The 17,088-nt window shown below is 33.8% G+C and overlaps 3 protein-coding genes across 6 annotated transcripts; 1 reads left to right on the top strand and 2 right to left on the bottom strand.

The window, feature by feature from the left end:
* Window positions 1-914: 914 nt before the first annotated feature.
* Window positions 915-4,900, bottom strand: LOC132171098 (signal peptidase complex subunit 3B). Of its 2 annotated transcripts, XM_059582323.1 has the most exons (6): window positions 4,630-4,900; window positions 4,478-4,525; window positions 2,354-2,416; window positions 1,670-1,723; window positions 1,345-1,431; window positions 915-1,224 (listed from the first exon to the last, which is right to left on the bottom strand). In XM_059582323.1, the coding sequence occupies exons 1-6, from the start codon at window positions 4,753-4,755 to the stop codon at window positions 1,099-1,101; spliced, it is 504 nt and encodes a 167-aa protein (XP_059438306.1). In that variant the 5' UTR covers window positions 4,756-4,900; the 3' UTR covers window positions 915-1,098. The 2 variants fall into 2 exon arrangements, with proteins under 2 accessions (XP_059438306.1, XP_088375350.1); XM_088519224.1 differs by having other exon boundaries at window positions 915-1,431.
* A 3,056-nt stretch (window positions 4,901-7,956) lies between these two features.
* Window positions 7,957-11,998, top strand: LOC132172078 (nuclear transcription factor Y subunit C-3). 3 transcript variants are annotated; one of them, XM_059583514.2, is made up of 4 exons: window positions 7,957-8,023; window positions 8,290-8,332; window positions 10,011-10,858; window positions 11,683-11,998. In XM_059583514.2, the coding sequence occupies exon 3, from the start codon at window positions 10,046-10,048 to the stop codon at window positions 10,832-10,834; it is 789 nt and encodes a 262-aa protein (XP_059439497.2). In that variant the 5' UTR covers window positions 7,957-8,023; window positions 8,290-8,332; window positions 10,011-10,045; the 3' UTR covers window positions 10,835-10,858; window positions 11,683-11,998. The 3 variants fall into 3 exon arrangements, with proteins under 3 accessions (XP_059439497.2, XP_059439496.2, XP_059439498.2); XM_059583513.2 differs by having other exon boundaries at window positions 11,678-11,998; XM_059583515.2 differs by having other exon boundaries at window positions 7,970-8,023; window positions 10,036-10,858; window positions 11,678-11,998.
* A 1,985-nt stretch (window positions 11,999-13,983) lies between these two features.
* Window positions 13,984-16,515, bottom strand: LOC132168951 (F-box/LRR-repeat protein At4g14103-like). The gene is made up of 3 exons (XM_088517292.1): window positions 15,532-16,515; window positions 14,386-14,541; window positions 13,984-14,271 (listed from the first exon to the last, which is right to left on the bottom strand). The coding sequence occupies exons 1-3, from the start codon at window positions 16,513-16,515 to the stop codon at window positions 13,984-13,986; spliced, it is 1,428 nt and encodes a 475-aa protein (XP_088373418.1).
* Between the last annotated feature and the right edge of the window lie 573 nt (window positions 16,516-17,088).

Here is a 17,088-nt window from a genome sequence, read left to right as displayed (position 1 = left end):
CTTATTGCAAATCGGTGTAACCATATGGATTAATTTTACATTTTTTTCCTATATTTTAAGGCTTGAATAACAAATTTAAGTGAGATTTTTTTTTTATATTTAAATATTAACTAAATAAATTTTTTTTTATTTTTTATTTTAAAAATTATTCTTCTGATAATATGGATATATTCAAGTATTGTCAATAAAATTCTTTAAGTGATATATATATATATATATATATATATAGAAAATGAATCTACTCTATTGTTAATGTATTTTGCATTGTGGGTTTTTTGTTTTTTTTTTTTTGAGAAAAATTGATGACTATCATTGATAACAGATCAGAAGGTGGAACAGAAAGCTCCAACTACAATCAAAGAGATGAAGCTAATTGCTCCATTAAAACAACATCACTAATACAATCTGAAGTGTGATCCCTCCATATTCTATCATTGACATTTGCAATGGTTGCCTTCGCAAGCCGATGTGCCGCCTCATTAGCTTCCTAGGTTGTAAACTCACACCTCCACCTTGAGAACGTTTGCAAAATAAGTAAGTGTTTTATGTGACATAAAAGTAAATGTTTTATTTTTAGGGTTGGTTATTAATATTTTTTTGAAAAAACTTTACAAAAATTCCCCCGTTTTAACATTAGGATATTGAACTTTTAAATTTTTGCAATATCTCCATCCATTATTATTTTCCGTTAAATCCTATCAAAATTCCCACACTAAAGTTTCATTCAGAAATTGCTAGTATCCATCCAAGGAAATGAAGAACATCATAAATCCAGTGGTCCAAAAAATAATTCCACCAATCAATTCCATTATTGACTAGCAACTGTGGTTTTATTTCTACAGGCTGTAGAAATAAACGTGTTCATGTGGGTTTTATATGTATGCCTTGTGAGACAGTGGGGGCAAAAACAATCCTCCAAGGAAAGAGCAAGAAACTGATTACTGGCAACAATATTTTGTGCGTCTAAAAGTCCAAGCAATATTCATTTCCTCAAATTCTAAAAACATGTAACTTTGCCTGCTTCTGCACTACTAATTCAGCTGACCTTTTATGGCCTCATACAAAAAGGCTAAAGTTACAGCAACATACACAAGACACTCATCTATATTCCTCTGGCAAGCGGTATCCGGGCATGACAATTTTGTCAGCAAACATCTTGCCAGTCTTGGGCATGACATGCCAATGCAATGTTAGGTTAAATTCTTTACCACGGAGATTGCTTCCCTGCTCAAAGAGAAAGAAAAAAAAAAATGTATTAATTTTCTTTGAAGCCAAGAAACGGCTAAAGTAGGCTTGATGCAAGTTGATGGAAACTATTAAGAACACAACATGAAGGTGGCATACTTGATCAATGAAACGATACTTGTTTGAGGTATGAATCAAGAACTTTGCATGCTCTTTAGAAGGAATAATGCCATCCCAAAGGGAAATCTGCAAAATGACATTTCAAAAACAATTCAATTGATAGACACAATATTTGTGCAGCAAAATCCTGGAATATGAAACACTAGCAAATGTGACATGCTATACAATCTGTAATAGCACGGAAATATGTTATGGGGAAAGATAAAAGACGAACAATTTCAAAGTGAAAATTTATAACATAGAATTTCAGTACAAGATATGGAGATGCTTCAAAATATTAAATGCACCAAATGCCTATGCTTACCTGATTTAACGAATTCTTGGGGGTTTCATACTCAGCAGCTAAGAATACAAAAACCTGCAAAAATATAGTAAATCAAAAATCTAAATCAGCTTTAAACTTATTACGTTACTATAAAAGAATAATAGACTAAAATTCAGTAAAAAGTAGTTATAATTATGCATCCCATTTATATGAATAAGTTTGCTGTGTATTACTTAGAACTTAAAGAAACTCATGGGAAAGAAATAAATATGAAAAACTCTCTGCACAATGAAATTAATCTAAATCATCTAGTTTAGCGCTGCATATTTGTACTTCAGAATGAGCAACCATTGAGAGTACTCCTGTTGAGGTGGACGAAAAATTATGCTTAATAGGCCTTCATCCATTCTCTCTTTTTTCAAATTACTTGACAAAAAATCAGAATGAGCCTCCAAGCAATTTTAAGAATTCAAAAAACTTTCCATACAGTTAAATCAATCTTTAACATATACACAAGGGACACCTAAAATGGTGGGAACTCAATCCTCTTAGTCCGAGCCCCATAATCGTACTTCAGATATTAACATCATTTTATTCAATAGCATTTCAAACGTTATTCCAAAGAATTATCTTTTGTACACAAATACAACTAAAAACAACCTGTAAAACATGGACTAAGAATCATCTCCAAAGTAAAACACAAGAATTTATCAAATGGTTAACCTGCTTTGTATTCCACGTAAACAATGATTGTAAGTCAGCTGATACATTCAATGTCATGCTGACCTGCACAAAAATGGAAGACTCGTTACTTCAAATAGAACAGTTGATTATTGGAGTTTTATGTGGAATTATAACACGTTTAATATATATATATATATATATATATATATATATATATATATATATATATTTTAAGAAAAAGGGTTATTAATAAGGCACTAAAATTTTAAAATAAAACAACAAAAAACTAATGAGCAGGAAGAGAAGAGAATGGGACAAAGAGAGCAGTGGATCATTGTCTAACCCTACTAAACAAGTTTTTCAGTTCTGGATTATTCCACATACGTAGACTAAATTTCTCAACCAAAGGGTCATCTACTTTAGAAGACATTTAGCTTTAAAAAATTTAGAGCTCCTGACCTCCCGTCCTAATCAATCACTTCAGATAGAAGGATCTGTTTCTACCATAAATATGTCAAAAGTATCCACCAGCTTAATTAAAATCATTTACATTAATATGACATGTTGATAACCTCCCCCAACGTCAATAGTTAGTCTCAGTATGTGAGCATCAAACAGACTAACAAAGGATTGACAAGAAGCTTCAAACAACATAGGTTAAAGACAATTTCCCTCATGAAGTTAAATCAAGTAGATCTCATTAGTGAAGAAAACTGAACCTTAATGTACACCTCAGAGGTTTTGAGTAGCGGTTAAGAAGGAAAGGTGCTATCTAATCTTCTCACTTAAAAAGCCAACAGTAGTTACTTCAAGACTGACCAAAAAATCATAAGCCTAATAAGCAGCAAAAGAATATCATCCCTTCTAAAATCCTTCAAAAGGCTTACTAACCTCCTTCCTTCTTCAAGATCAAACTTTTCTCCCTAAATCTAATGGTTTTTTGCTTTCAAATCTTATTGAAAATATTTGTTCCAAGCCCTTTCCAGTAAATCTGTTTAGATTATTGGGCATCAGAAGCATCTCCAAATGTGAAATCCCTAGAAAGTTACTAATACATAAGTCAACTGTGCTGACTTCACATTTGCCTCTATTCTAAATGATAGGAGAAACGGCAGATCCCATCACCCTTTGCTGAAAGGTGGTTTATATTATGCACACTCTGATTTGGTCTACCTAACTATGACAATGCATGCAGAGATGTTCTACCTCTATGGCATCCTCCTTCAAAGTTCTGGCAGCCTCCAACAAGATTTGTTGCTCTATAAGCCCTCAATACTTGATTTAGCGAGAATGATACGTGGCAGGCATTAGGTTTGAAACATAGAAAGCAGGTAAGGAAAAATATTTAGAAGCTAATTAAGGATATGCGCTACGTTAAAGTCTAGCAAACCAGCATAGGTGAACTGACCAGATTTTACTAGGTCACAAGCATTTTACCTGTGCAATGCATTTTTAACACCAGAAACTAATAGACTACAAATTGACACCCTCCTTTAGAAGAAATAAAAACACGACAAATATCTTGGTAAAACATGATAGTCATGACGTTCTTATTTGATCCACACATACTATAGAGACATGTTACTCCAGGTGGTGATTATCAACTGACCAACCTACTAAGTCCAAAGCTCATAGGAATTTTGCAAACATGTACCCACGCAAAGAGGAATAATATTCATATATACAAACATGTAGAGTATCCTCTACCGATCAAGAGAATAAGCCTCAAAGTGACCATCATTTGCATAATTTCGCAAATAAAATGAATAGTACCATACGTAAATGCTACTCTCAATTCACACACATACGACTCAAATCCCACGAGACGCGTTAACGTACATAGTATATCAGAACAATCTGACACATAATGGACAAAATTATCCAAAAAAAGAAATATAACGAAAAGTAACAGTGATTAAAAAAAAAACCTGGAATTCACAAAGACAATCAAAATACTTTAAAATTACAAAAAACAAAACCCATCAATATCTATAGTATATCACAAGTTTGTCGCTTTATTCCAAAATTAACCACAAATAAGTATAAACAAACCGAATCTGACGAAACCCGTTAATGTCTGAGGCATATTTCACACAAATTTAAACCTTAACTCATAATTACATACAGAAAACCCACCCCCACAAAATACAAAACAAAAATTACCTCGTCGTTCCCATTGGGTTGCTTCTGGAACCAATTAATGTTCAACACCTACAACCCAAAAGAAATAAATCAAGTAAGTGAATCATAGATCTACCAAAAACATAATAATACACTAAAAACTTGAAAATTAAGGAAAAGAAAGGGAGAGGGACCTGAACATGCGCAGAGGGAGTGGGGTGGTTGAAGTTGTCGGAGATGGAGGCCATGGCGCACATGAGAGCTAGGATCGTCACCGCAAAGGTCAGCAAAGCGTTGGCTCTGTACCCAAATGAATGCATTTTCGTTTTCTTCTTCTCTTATTCTGGGTCTTTTGGGTTCTGGGTTTCTCTCTTTGACTTGCTTCTTCTGCTTCGTCTGGTTCTTGGTTCGGGATGAAAGAAATGGGTAATTGATCAGAAGGATATATCATTTGGAGGTTTTCTATTTTGCCTTTTATGTCAAATGAAGCGTTGGTGTGTTCAAAAGTGAGTAGAAGGGTTCCATGCTGTCATTGGACAGGACACGTACTGTCGACCCACCGTATGTGCTGATGTGGCTTTTTTAATTTTTAATTTTTATTATTAATTAGAGAAATGCTATTAATTATTTATTTTTGTCTTTGGAAGTTTGGAACTGAGGTTTATTAATATCAATACACCTTAATTATCACTAAAGATTTTTTTTAGGTGAATTTTTTATATTCATTCATTGAATATAGATTAAGAGCATAAAGCCCTTACATTACACAAACAATATTCATTGTTTTTCTGTAATTTTTCCTGAAATATATTTATTAAAAAAATAGTAATATTGTTCATTCTAATAAATTTCAAGAAAAAATAGATGTTGGTCGTAGTAAAAGAAATTCGTTATTCTGCTACCATATTCGATATTGAAAAAAATGGTACCTCATATTGTATTAACTTTCTTTATATACAACTACAAGTATGAATAAGTGGGAAAAAAAATGTTGATACATCATAAATCATATGGTGACCACACATGTCAATTTTTCAATGTTGGAGCTACACCGGTAGTAATGGCAGAACGATCTCCCATGCTTAAATTAGTAAAGGTGAATTAAAAGAGAAAAATTGACCGAATATGAATACGGGTGAAATGTAAGTAAAAGGACGGGACAATAAGATACCTGAATTTGGGCCAAGCTTGATTTTGGGCCAATGGGCCTTTAGTTGAGTGAGTGGACCGGATCGAACCCAAAACCCCAAAAAATTATTCTCAAAATCAACTCTAATATTTTTACTTTTTATATCACACAAATCACTTTTTATTATTATTCAAATAAAAAAATCACTACAAAGTATAATTTTTTACTTTTTTATACAAAATATTTTTATTTTTTTTCTCATATCAATCAAATCTACTCTAGTTTCGGTCTACTTTTTCGAGTCCACTCCTTTGCCAAACATAGTTGCCCCCATTCTCTAGAGCAACTTGATGGGCAAGTCATTGGATGGGAATTATGTCCAGAATGAGATGAAATTTTTTTATAATTATTTGGCCTAAGAAATAGAGAGAAGGGACACGGTATGGTAGAAATTGGGATGAAACACACCACACTAAAAGGAGTGTGGCCATCACTATGCGAGTCAAGTTGATTGCACCGAGTAGTTAATCAATTAGTCACGACACATCTGCGACCATGGATGTTGATAGATCCTGGGCTGGAAAGTTGGATCCCACAATCTAATGCATACATGGTGTAATAATATGTGAAGTGCATGGTATAAGATGAACATAAGATTTTCAAGTTTAGTTATGTAGAGTTAAATGAAAATTTTTCTATACAGAATTAAACTTCTTTTTTTTTTTTTTTTTTTTTTTTTTTTCTAAAAATGATAGGTCGATGAGACAAATTGTGACTATTCTACATAAACGTGACCATAATAGTACTTACTTGTTAGCTACACAGGAGGGGTCTAGACTGTAAAAACCGCATGCACTCTCTTAAGTCCGACTGAATCATAGTCTGACATAGTCTTATCAGGATATCAGTGAAAATTTAAAACAGCTAATACTAATCAAGCATATGTAAAAATTATCGATTGTGAATATTCTAATCCACACCCAATTACATGTCTGGATCGCTTGAGAATTTTGCTTACTAAGCTTTTCTCTTACCCATTAGATGAACTAGAAGGCCAAATGCATAGTTAGACGGGGAAGATTCACACCATTGTTATGTTTAAATTGTATTGTACTTTAGTTTCTGCAATAAAGATTTTTATTTTATGAATTTATTATATACAGTTAATCCTCTGGTTGTCTAGATAAGTACTTTTAGTCGTAATATGTATTGAGTTAGTTATATTTGAAGAATATTTTTATTCTTTTATTTTTTGATGGGACAAAAAAACCACTCCAATATAACTAATAAGATATTATTTAATTCATTTGAACTATAAAAAATCCTAATTCGTATGTGCCGAGGTGTTACACGGTCCGTCATTGTATATTGTTTTGTAAAATATTTAATTTTGAATGGTGTTTATCATATTTTATTATTTTAATATTTTCATTACATTTGATTATTTTAATTATATCTCAATCCCAAAGCTCCGCGGCTAGCATTAGCATGCAATGGAATGAAATTCATTGTTCATCAATGAAAATCAGCATACCAATAATTTTGTAGTCTAATGTCCCTTATTTGTAACAGACAAAATTGACTTCATTGATGAACAATGAAAAAAAAGAAAAAGAAAGGGAAACATTACAAAATTCCCATGAATTTTTACGTGTTTTAAAATTACTTTTTTGAAATTAAAATTCTCAATTTAGAGTATCACATTTTTTATTTATTTTTAATGTCGTTCACCTATTAAGATTTTTCGTTAAATATTTTCAAAATTATCAAAATATTCTAATGTGTGTTTATAAAAAATAAAATAAAAAGTTGTAAACATTCAGGTGTAATTATTTTTATAAATTTTGCTAAATCATGACAAACGCCTAATCTTTGCAATTTTTTTATTATAAAAAAATAGAATATTTTGAAAAAGTTGAAAATATTTAACGAAAAATCTTAACGGATGAGAATATTAAAAGAAATTGAAAGTTCGATACTCTAAATTGATAATTTTTGAACTTAGATGGTAGTTTCAAAACGAATGAAAGTTTAAGAAAGTTTTTTAAGTTAAAAAAAAAAAGGAAATATTATTAGACTACAAAATCATTGGCACGTGCTGTTTCTGACTTTCTCTCCTATCTAAAGTCTAAACCCGTTCCTGTGCCCTCTTGTGTGGACATGTTAAAAAAAAAAAAAAAAAAATATCTAAACCCGTCGGAATTTAGTGTCCAAAATCACAGTTCACCCTATCGCATGCAGCCAAACAGACCCAATCAAATTTACCCACTTCAACCCCAAGTTAAAACTGTCAAGAGCTACTAAAAGGTAATAAAACTGCAACGTAAAAAGTAAATTTTACAAAGGGTAAAATTGTCAGAAAACAATTTAAGGCACCCATAAAAGTTAGGTTCTGACATCGTAAGTCAGAATCGAAAACAGGCTCAGCTTTTTCGTTTCTTTCTTCCTTCCTCTCTTCGGTCCGTACTTCCTTCCTAGAAAACAACATCGAGAACTTCGATTCTGTTTTTCCTTTTCCTTTTTGTTTTTGTTTTTGTTTTTTGTTTTTTGTTTTTTGTTTTTTTTTTTTCCCCTCAAACCCTAAATTTGATACGAATAAAATTGGGATCTTTTGGTCTACGGGAAAGTTTTCCAAAAATAGCTTCCACCCAGAAGAACTCCCATTGCATAGAACAGATCTCTGAAAAGCTTTCTCATTTACTTTTTTTCCCCTCTCTCTTTTCAGGCCCTCAGTCTTGCGGAGCAGAGCAATACCCTTCTGTAAAAAGGTACAGAATTTCTCTCTTTCTCTAATATAAACATGCATGTATATACGTACGTATGTATGTATTCATGTATCATGTATGTGTATATGGATATTCTGTAAGATACGTTTTTTTAATTTTTTTTATTAGAATGTCTATTTTAATCGGTTTTTCTTTTGTTGGCTTTCTGTTGTTTAATTCAACAGTCATATCATTATTATTCATCCAACAAAAAGGGTCTTATCATTATTATTGTTATCTTTAATCATTAAGTTGTCTGCTTGTAGTCTGTTGCCTTTTAACTCCATTTCTTTATTTTTAAAACTTTCTAACAGTTTAGCTTGGTAACTTTGAGGTAATTGTGCATATTACATACCTTTATGGTTACGTTTCGCTCTTTTGGCCTTTTTCATTTATTGGTTTCTTGAATGAATGGTAAAGTTTTGATTGAAAGAGCAAAATTTGGTATTTCGAGAACATGCAAAAGTCTCATACAATGTAAAGGGAATGCAATAAGATGGTAATGGAAAATCCTCACAAATTGAGATTTATTGTTTAATCCGGAGATTTGTTTGGAGGGTGATGGTATATGTCCAAGTACCTTTAGATTTCGTGGGTGTTCAGATATATGTGGCATTAAATATATTATTGTTTTATCTATGGTTACTGGTTATAGGCATGGTGATAAGGAAGGAATCATTGTGCAATTTCTCCTTGAATATGGATGAGTTTCTTTTGTTCTCCTTGGGTTTGGATGAGTCTGTATTCCTTAACATTCCCAATGGGGTTGCTTTTAGACTTTCTTAAATAGAACTTGTTCCTATCTTTTAGTTATTATCATTAGGGTGGTCTTTCAATTGACTTCAATTTTCATAATAAATTTGTGTAGAGATTTTCGTTTTTCCAGATTGTTGAACTAGAATCATGGTCTTCTCATTTGAAAAAAACTCAATAATTTAGCTTTCTCTGGTTCTTACCAGAAGAAATGTTCTGGAACCAATGGCTTAATTAGGTGCTTGAAGCATACTTCACGAGAATTAGATTAAAGACATTTTATACAGTTTCTGAAAGAAGTGTATCCTGTTTTTGAAGTGAAGGTGTAGAAAGGGACTTGTTTGTATAACACTTTTGCGTGTTGGCAATGAATTTCCAACCTTTCTAGTGCATCTCAAATTGTTTGTTATCTCCCAACCCCCAGTCCCTTACCAAAAAACAAAAAAGAAAAAAGGAAAGAGAAAGCCCATTTTTTGCTTGTTTACACCCGTTTTATTATTGCTCTATGTATGATAAAATTCAATGTTTATATCTCTAAATTTCTATTGTATACTTGGGGCTGCGCAACTTAAAAATGATATCTCGATTACTTAAAATTTTTTTAAAAAAATCTCTACACCTAATAGCTTCTTTTTAATCAACTGGTTCTGAATGATAAAGCAAGAGGTTCTGCTTTGTTTTGACAGATTATGTTGTAATTTTGATGAACCTAAATCAAAACTTCAGTTGTTCTCTCTCGTACATAATTGGGGGTCATAAAGTTAGCGTCCAGCTGCTCTCTTAATAGTGTTGATTTTGCACTTGATGATGCAATTTTAGTTTATGCATTTTATTTGAGCAACAGATACATTATTATATTGACTATGTATTGCAAAAGATGTGTCTGATTCTACTTTCTTTGTCTTGTTCTGATTTACATTAAAAGCAGAGGCATTAAGTTTTGTCTTATTTAGTTGGATCAAAATGGATCAGCATGGGCATAGCCAGGCCGCATCTATGGGAGTGGTTGGTAGTGGAGCTCAGTTGCCATATGCCACTAATCTATATCAGACTAACCAAATGACTGGGACGCCGACTCATGGATCAGCTGTTACATCAGTTGGGGCTATGCAATCTACAAGTCAGCCTACTGGAGCTCAGCTTGGACAACACCAACTTGCTTATCAGCACATCCACCAGCAACAACAACAGCAACTTCAGCAACAACTCCAATCTTTTTGGGCAAATCAGTACCAAGAAATTGAGAAGGTAACTGATTTCAAGAACCATAGCCTTCCCTTAGCAAGGATCAAGAAGATTATGAAGGCTGACGAGGATGTAAGAATGATATCAGCTGAGGCACCGGTAATATTTGCCCGGGCATGCGAAATGTTCATCTTGGAGTTGACTTTGCGATCTTGGAATCACACTGAAGAGAATAAAAGGAGGACACTTCAAAAGAATGACATTGCAGCAGCGATCACAAGGACTGATATCTTTGATTTCTTAGTTGACATTGTGCCAAGGGAGGATCTGAAAGATGAAGTACTTGCTTCGATCCCAAGAGGAACAATACCTGTCGGGGGGCATGCTGATGCTCTCCCTTACTGCTATATGCCACCTCAGCATGCACCACAGGTTGGGACTCCTGGGATGATCATGGGTAAGCCGGTGATGGACCCAGCTATTTATGCTCAACAGTCACATCCCTACATGGCCCAACAGATGTGGACACAGGCACCAGAGCAACAGCAATCACCCTCAGATCATTAGTAGCTGTAGCATGAAAGTTGAAGCGTAAGTTCTCTTCCTCTTTATCTGTTGCTGGGTGGTGGTTGAAAGCTGTAGTTGTGAAGGTAGTAATCTAAACATGCTACGGACAAGATTAGCATAGTTGCTTGAATTTCACTTTTCCTGCTTTAGATTTTATCCTGGTGAAAAATTGGATGGTGATGTAGATAACCTAATTTTATAGTTTTCTCACTTATTGTTACATTGTATATATCCAATTTTCGTTGATTTAGCATTAGTGTCATGGGTACTGCCCATGCTACAATGTTTTTATTATGATAGATGCATCCTAGCTTATTCTATTTGGAACTGTGGTTGCTTTGTCAACCATTTTTGCATCCTTCAACAATTAAAAGTCTAGATTTTTGTCATTCTCTTTTCAGATGAAGAGAGATGTGAACATGAGAAAGTTTGCATTTTGATTGGACTCGTCAATGGAGGAGTTATGACTTCGAGTTTATATTGGTCTAGCAAAAGAAACACTTGAGTAAAATGAACAACTTGAATATCTTTGGATTCAACATGTAGTAACAGGCAGACAACCCCCCCCCCCCCCCCCCCCCCCCCCCCCCCCCCCCCCCAACATGCTTTGTAGATTTAACTTAGACTTAGAGTTCTTGCACATGTTAGTGAAAATATTCTTTAATGAAGTGAGCATTTCAGTCGTTAAAATAAATATCAGCTTAATGTAATTTTTACTCTTATGTTTAGGTAAATTTTGTATACAAACCTAAAATGATCTTTTTATCTTTTCTATTCTTGTCCTACTAGGATTACTGTTTCATGTACCTTTGTTTTTGGCTTACTTCTTTCATTTGGTTGCAGAGTAGTATTTCATCAAGACGTGTTGAGAATGTCAACACAATGGATTGAACGTTCTAGTAATGAAAAAGTCCAATCAAGATTTGAGCTTAAGATAAGCAGTATTTCTGTAGATAATACGCTTGAAAAGATTAGCCAATCTTGATTGAGCTGGCGTTTCTTTCTTGTTCGTTTACTTTTTTATTTTTATTTTTTATGTTTACTCTGGTTTCTTTATCATATCTAGCTAAAAACTGTTACTCAAGATGTATAAATAGAAATTTTACTTGAAAGCAATGCTTCCACCTTTGATGAGGACAAATAAAACAGTATTTTTCTTGGGTATTCTTGAGATCTTGTTTCTCTCTTTTTCGCATTTTTCATTTTTTTTCCTATGCAACATCATTTCATTTCTGGTTTATAGCAGTAGTATGAGTTGGGATTCTATGACTACTGGCATGTTGAAGTCAAGAAGCATTGGAAGTCTTCTTGGACTGCCTATGCTGGAGAGGGCCCCCATATCATTTAAGATGCAAGGGCAACGTATTGACCGCCATAATCTCTAATCAAAAGCCTGGAAGTAACACTTTGGTGATGAAAATGCTCTTAAGAGTTTTATATAAATATATATTCATTCATGCCCCAATGTATTGGTGAGAAGATTTACAATAGAATCTCATAGTGATAACACTTAGCCAAATTTCCTTCTCTGGAGATAACAATCAATGGGAGCTTAGCATAGTAATTCTAGAAGTATGACTTTTGTTTCATTTTTATCCCTCAAAAATGATGTATCACTATTAAATTTTGATTAAAAAACATATTTGTGATGTTTTAGACATAATTTGAGTATCTTGCTCCAAAACGAAACTAAAAACACCTCTTTTTTGGCTTGATGCAAGTCTTGAGAATATATGAATGAAAAGTAAGTTCATAGACCATATAAGATGTTCAAGGTGTAAAGATATACTTTGTGGAATGTGCTTCTTAATTGGATTTTCAAACTTCTTTCAATAAAGATGACATTGGTGAGTGCAGATGTTATCTATAATAGAAAGTGTTCGATGTAGAAGAAATACTAGAACAATTTATTCGTCACAAGATTAAGATTGAGTGCCTAATATGGCTAGCTATTAACAATACAACTCAATTTCAGATGAACCATAATAATATTCCTTAAAATTCTCAGATGCCCATACACAAACAAGTTGTGGTGACAAAGTAAAGTAAAGTTTGCTTCCATTATTTTGGATATCAAACTTTTTCTTACTTTCTTTTCATGGCTAAAAAGCTAATAAAATTTTTAAAAGTGCTAATGTTCAAGCACATTTGTTAGCTAAATAAACCGCTTCCAATTAGTGTTCAGAAGCGTTCCCAATTGATCTTCCTTTCTTTCTTCCATTGCTTTTTACTCATTTGCTTTTTTTTCTAAAAAAAAACCCTCTGGTGAGGCAGTGGCGAGGAATTCCCTTACTTCAAGTAAAACAATCGGATTGCCATCAAAAGTTAAAAAGGACCCAGTAGTACATGCTACATGCAAACACAATGGTCTCACTCAAACTCCAAATCAAATTCAAACACACCCTCAAAGCCTTTCTCAAGCTTATAAGAATTCGAACCGAACAATCAACCTGTTAAGGGATCGTGTTTAAGAGCTAAAGAGCACCATTAGCATTAAATGTTCAGGTTTAAAAGTAAATATGCCAAAAAAGTAAAAAAAAGATGACTCGGTAAATCAATTTTCTAGAACCCAAAAGATCAAAAATAAGAGTTACTTCAAAGTAGCATACATAACTGATAACATCCACCCCATTTGCTCTGTGTACTAAATTTCATTATCAACAAATGTGGTAGCAAATATGAATTACCAGTTGTACAATCTATTTCTTTTTTCTTTGAGCTTTTTTAAATCTAAATCTAAATCAAAATCAAAATCAAAATCTAAATCCATCAAGATAGAATCACACATAAGCCCTTCATAGATGGGTCCCATTGCCATTGTTAAAGGAACTACCAAACATGCATCCATAAAAGATATGTGGAATTAGCCAAACAATACTGATAATATTACCAATGCCAGCATCACAAATGACACAGATTCAAGACCAAATCGAAGTGAAAACAACCAGAAATAAAAAAACAAACACTGAACACATAAAATTAGCATCAACTAGTAAGCTTAAAGGGTTCAAAACTAATTATCACAAATAACAGAAACCAATATTCTGCAACAAGAAGTTAGTAGTTACCTAGGTAGGGTAGCAGGCTAAGAAGAACAAGCCATACTTTTAATCTTACAAAGAAGAGGAATTAAGGGCCTTTTTTTTTTTTCAAAAATAAGAGCTCAATTTCAAAACAATTTTACAATTTTGTGACCCTTTAGGGATCTCTATCAACTGTTTGTAGAGATTCTCTTGCATTTCTAAGTTCCCTCTTAAGTGCTCTTGGAAAAATATAACTATTTCATTCAAAACAACAGCATTCCTGAGCAAAATCTTCACAGTAGAAAGCTCCTCCCTACGTCCATAATAATCAACTTCAATCCACTTGAGATGGGACAAAAAACATGGAGGCACTGGGTCTAGTATCCAATCATTGTTGTTCCACCGTCTGATCCCCTAAATTATCATTGTGAGTTCAAAGGTTTAGCCACGTTGATAAATCAACAATATGATGGAACAGATACATGACGGTGCATCGAATACTAATAAAGTTACCTTCCAAAATTTCACCTCCCAAAATTTCAGAGTTTCGAGATAAGGAGATTTATGCAATATCAACAGTACACTGTCCAAAGCTACTGAGCAATAACCGTCATATAAAATAAAATCCGTCAGGTTATTGAACATTGGCATATGAAGTAGGTGTTCTGCTGCATCTTCCAAAACCTAAGAAGAGGATGAAGCAATACAACATAATTAAAATACTTCCAAGAACAAAGCAAATATAAATGACAAATGCAATAAAAGCATTATGGGATCATGGTGGAGCATGATTAATAATTACAAGATGAACAACTAGAAGAATACTTAGAATTAAACAAAAATCTAATCGGTAATTTCTAATCATTCACTAATGTAGGTACAATCATATGGATTTAGTAGTAAGAGATTGGATGGATGGGATTGGGTTGAGACTTAGGTTCAAGTCTTACCAAGCAAAAGAAGAATTTTGTGTTTAACATCAATAACACAGCCTAAGAGTAGAACATAAACGATATATGGAAACTTTCATCATTCAAATAGAAACCATCAGAGTAGCAGTTATCCAATGGTTTTCCAAATGCTATAAAAATACAAACCCCATTTGGTCGCATTACTTTCTAAAACAGAAGATAGAAAAAAAGGAATGAATTAATTCATGAATAGAATACATTCTCCTTTTGATATCTTGATCAAGTATTGCATGATTATATTTCAATTTCAACTACTTGATTTGTGAGCATCATAAAAAGTTTAAAAAAACAAGAGTTCTCATTACTAAAGTAATTAATTTGACAATCGATGTAGGATTCCACCACATCTACCACAATGACTATGTTCCCCTTGAGTGGAAGCCTTTTCCAAGCCTTTTATAGAGTGCCAAGCATTACATCAAGAACCAAACGACAGGATACGATAGATATTGTTTGTCAATTATTGATCAAACGATTTCAAACTCTGTCATGACATTTCCGTTTCCTCATTTACAAGAATGCTCGTCTAACTTCTGTCACAACTCAAATAACATGAAAACATAGAATGGTAACTATCCTTTATATGCCATTAGCTTTATCATACCAAATTTATGCAAGCAGTTTAAGGAGGGCTTAATTTTTCCACCATTACGTTGATATGATACAGTAAGATTTGAACTTACAAAGAGAGAAGCAGCCATACCTGAAGCACATAACAGGAAAGTGCCAGTAATTTTATGTTGGAGAGCCCTATAAGAATTTTATACATGCGATGAGCAATTTGAGCTGATTTCTTTCCAGGGAGAGCCTCGATCTTTGCCTCTTCCAGTGAAAATGAATTGTTTAAGCAATAGTCGTTGAACAGTCCACCAGAGTATTTAAATTCTTTGAGTTGGACAGCAAAAATCATAATCTGACAACCATCCCCATAACTCGAATCTGGCCACTCATCTTCGTCTATACTCAGAGAATGAATCTTGGGGGCATAAAGACGCACAACCTTGAGAGCCCCCCAGCTGCAATCGGTTAAACACAACTTCTCAAGGATTGGCAGACCACCAGAGAAAAACTGTTGAGTTAAGTACTCATCTGAAAATGTTACATTTTCGATAGTCAAGTTCTTTAGATTTGAGAACCAAATTGTACTGGGAAGCTTGAGGATACAGAGCATACGAAGGTGTAAGCTTGTCAATGTCTTACAAGTAAACAAACAATAAGGCAGTGAAAATTCTCCCTTGATTTCGTAAAGGGAAATATTCAATTCTTGAACATTATGCCTTACTACGGCAGAAATCCAGGTATTAACACGAGCAGCATCACGTAGCACATCACAACCGAGAGTGAATTGTTTTATAGCATAGGAGTCACGTAGACAAAGCACCCTTTCCACAAAATTCATGAAAAGCCTTCTCTTACTCTTACTCTTACACCATCCCATTCGACCATTAAAATCAGATGGCAAGGATGGTTCAAAATCTAGATTGGGAATAGTAGCCCATAGATATTCCCACCTTTTAGATAATACGCTTGTCCTAGCAGCGTCTTCTGTTGGAAGAAACGAGAGGATGTGTCGAAGAACTTCCTCAGGTAAGTCAGCTAAGCATTGGCTGTTTCCATTAATGTCCTCATCTTCTTCATTCAGTTTCTGCTTCTTTTGGGGTTCTTGAATCAAACAACTTGTCTCCATATGCATCCAATACTTTTAGCACTGAGATACAAAGTTACAAACATTCAGCTAAACACATGAGCATTATTTTCAGCTACAAACATGAGCAAATGCAAAGTTTTCATATTTTCAGAATATTATTGCCCAGATTGACATATCCTCATACAAAACACCCCACTATTTTACTCATTTATTTTTCAGGGTCTTTCTGATTTACATTTCTAACAACTACCAAAACAAGAAAATGAACAGAAATTCAAAAGCATGCACTTCATACCACTAAACGACGGCGTTTCTGTTTCTCGTGGGTGGATTGGTGTTCCGGTTGGAGGGAAGCAAAAAGTAATGAGACGTAGTGAACTTGTGCAGGAAGATGAGGGAAAAGACAAATGGAAGTCTGAGAGAAAAGAGAAGATAGAAAAATACACATATATGATGAGTAATTTGCAAGTTAGTGTACTGTTCAAGGTTTGAAAAATTTTCAGCAGCTACGGTCCTTGCGTTTAATGAGATGAGACACCATGCTGACAGTCGGGGGCTAAAAACAGAGCCTTGGGAACGCTTACCAAACAGAGTAGATGAGACACCATTTCA

Source organism: Corylus avellana, chromosome 1 (assembly GCF_965113065.1).
Source record: "Corylus avellana chromosome 1, dhCorAvel1.hap1.2, whole genome shotgun sequence".
NCBI classification, from domain to species: Eukaryota; Viridiplantae; Streptophyta; class Magnoliopsida; order Fagales; family Betulaceae; genus Corylus; species Corylus avellana.
Note: the sequence above shows the minus strand (reverse complement) of the source record. Positions and strands in the feature narration are given on the sequence as shown.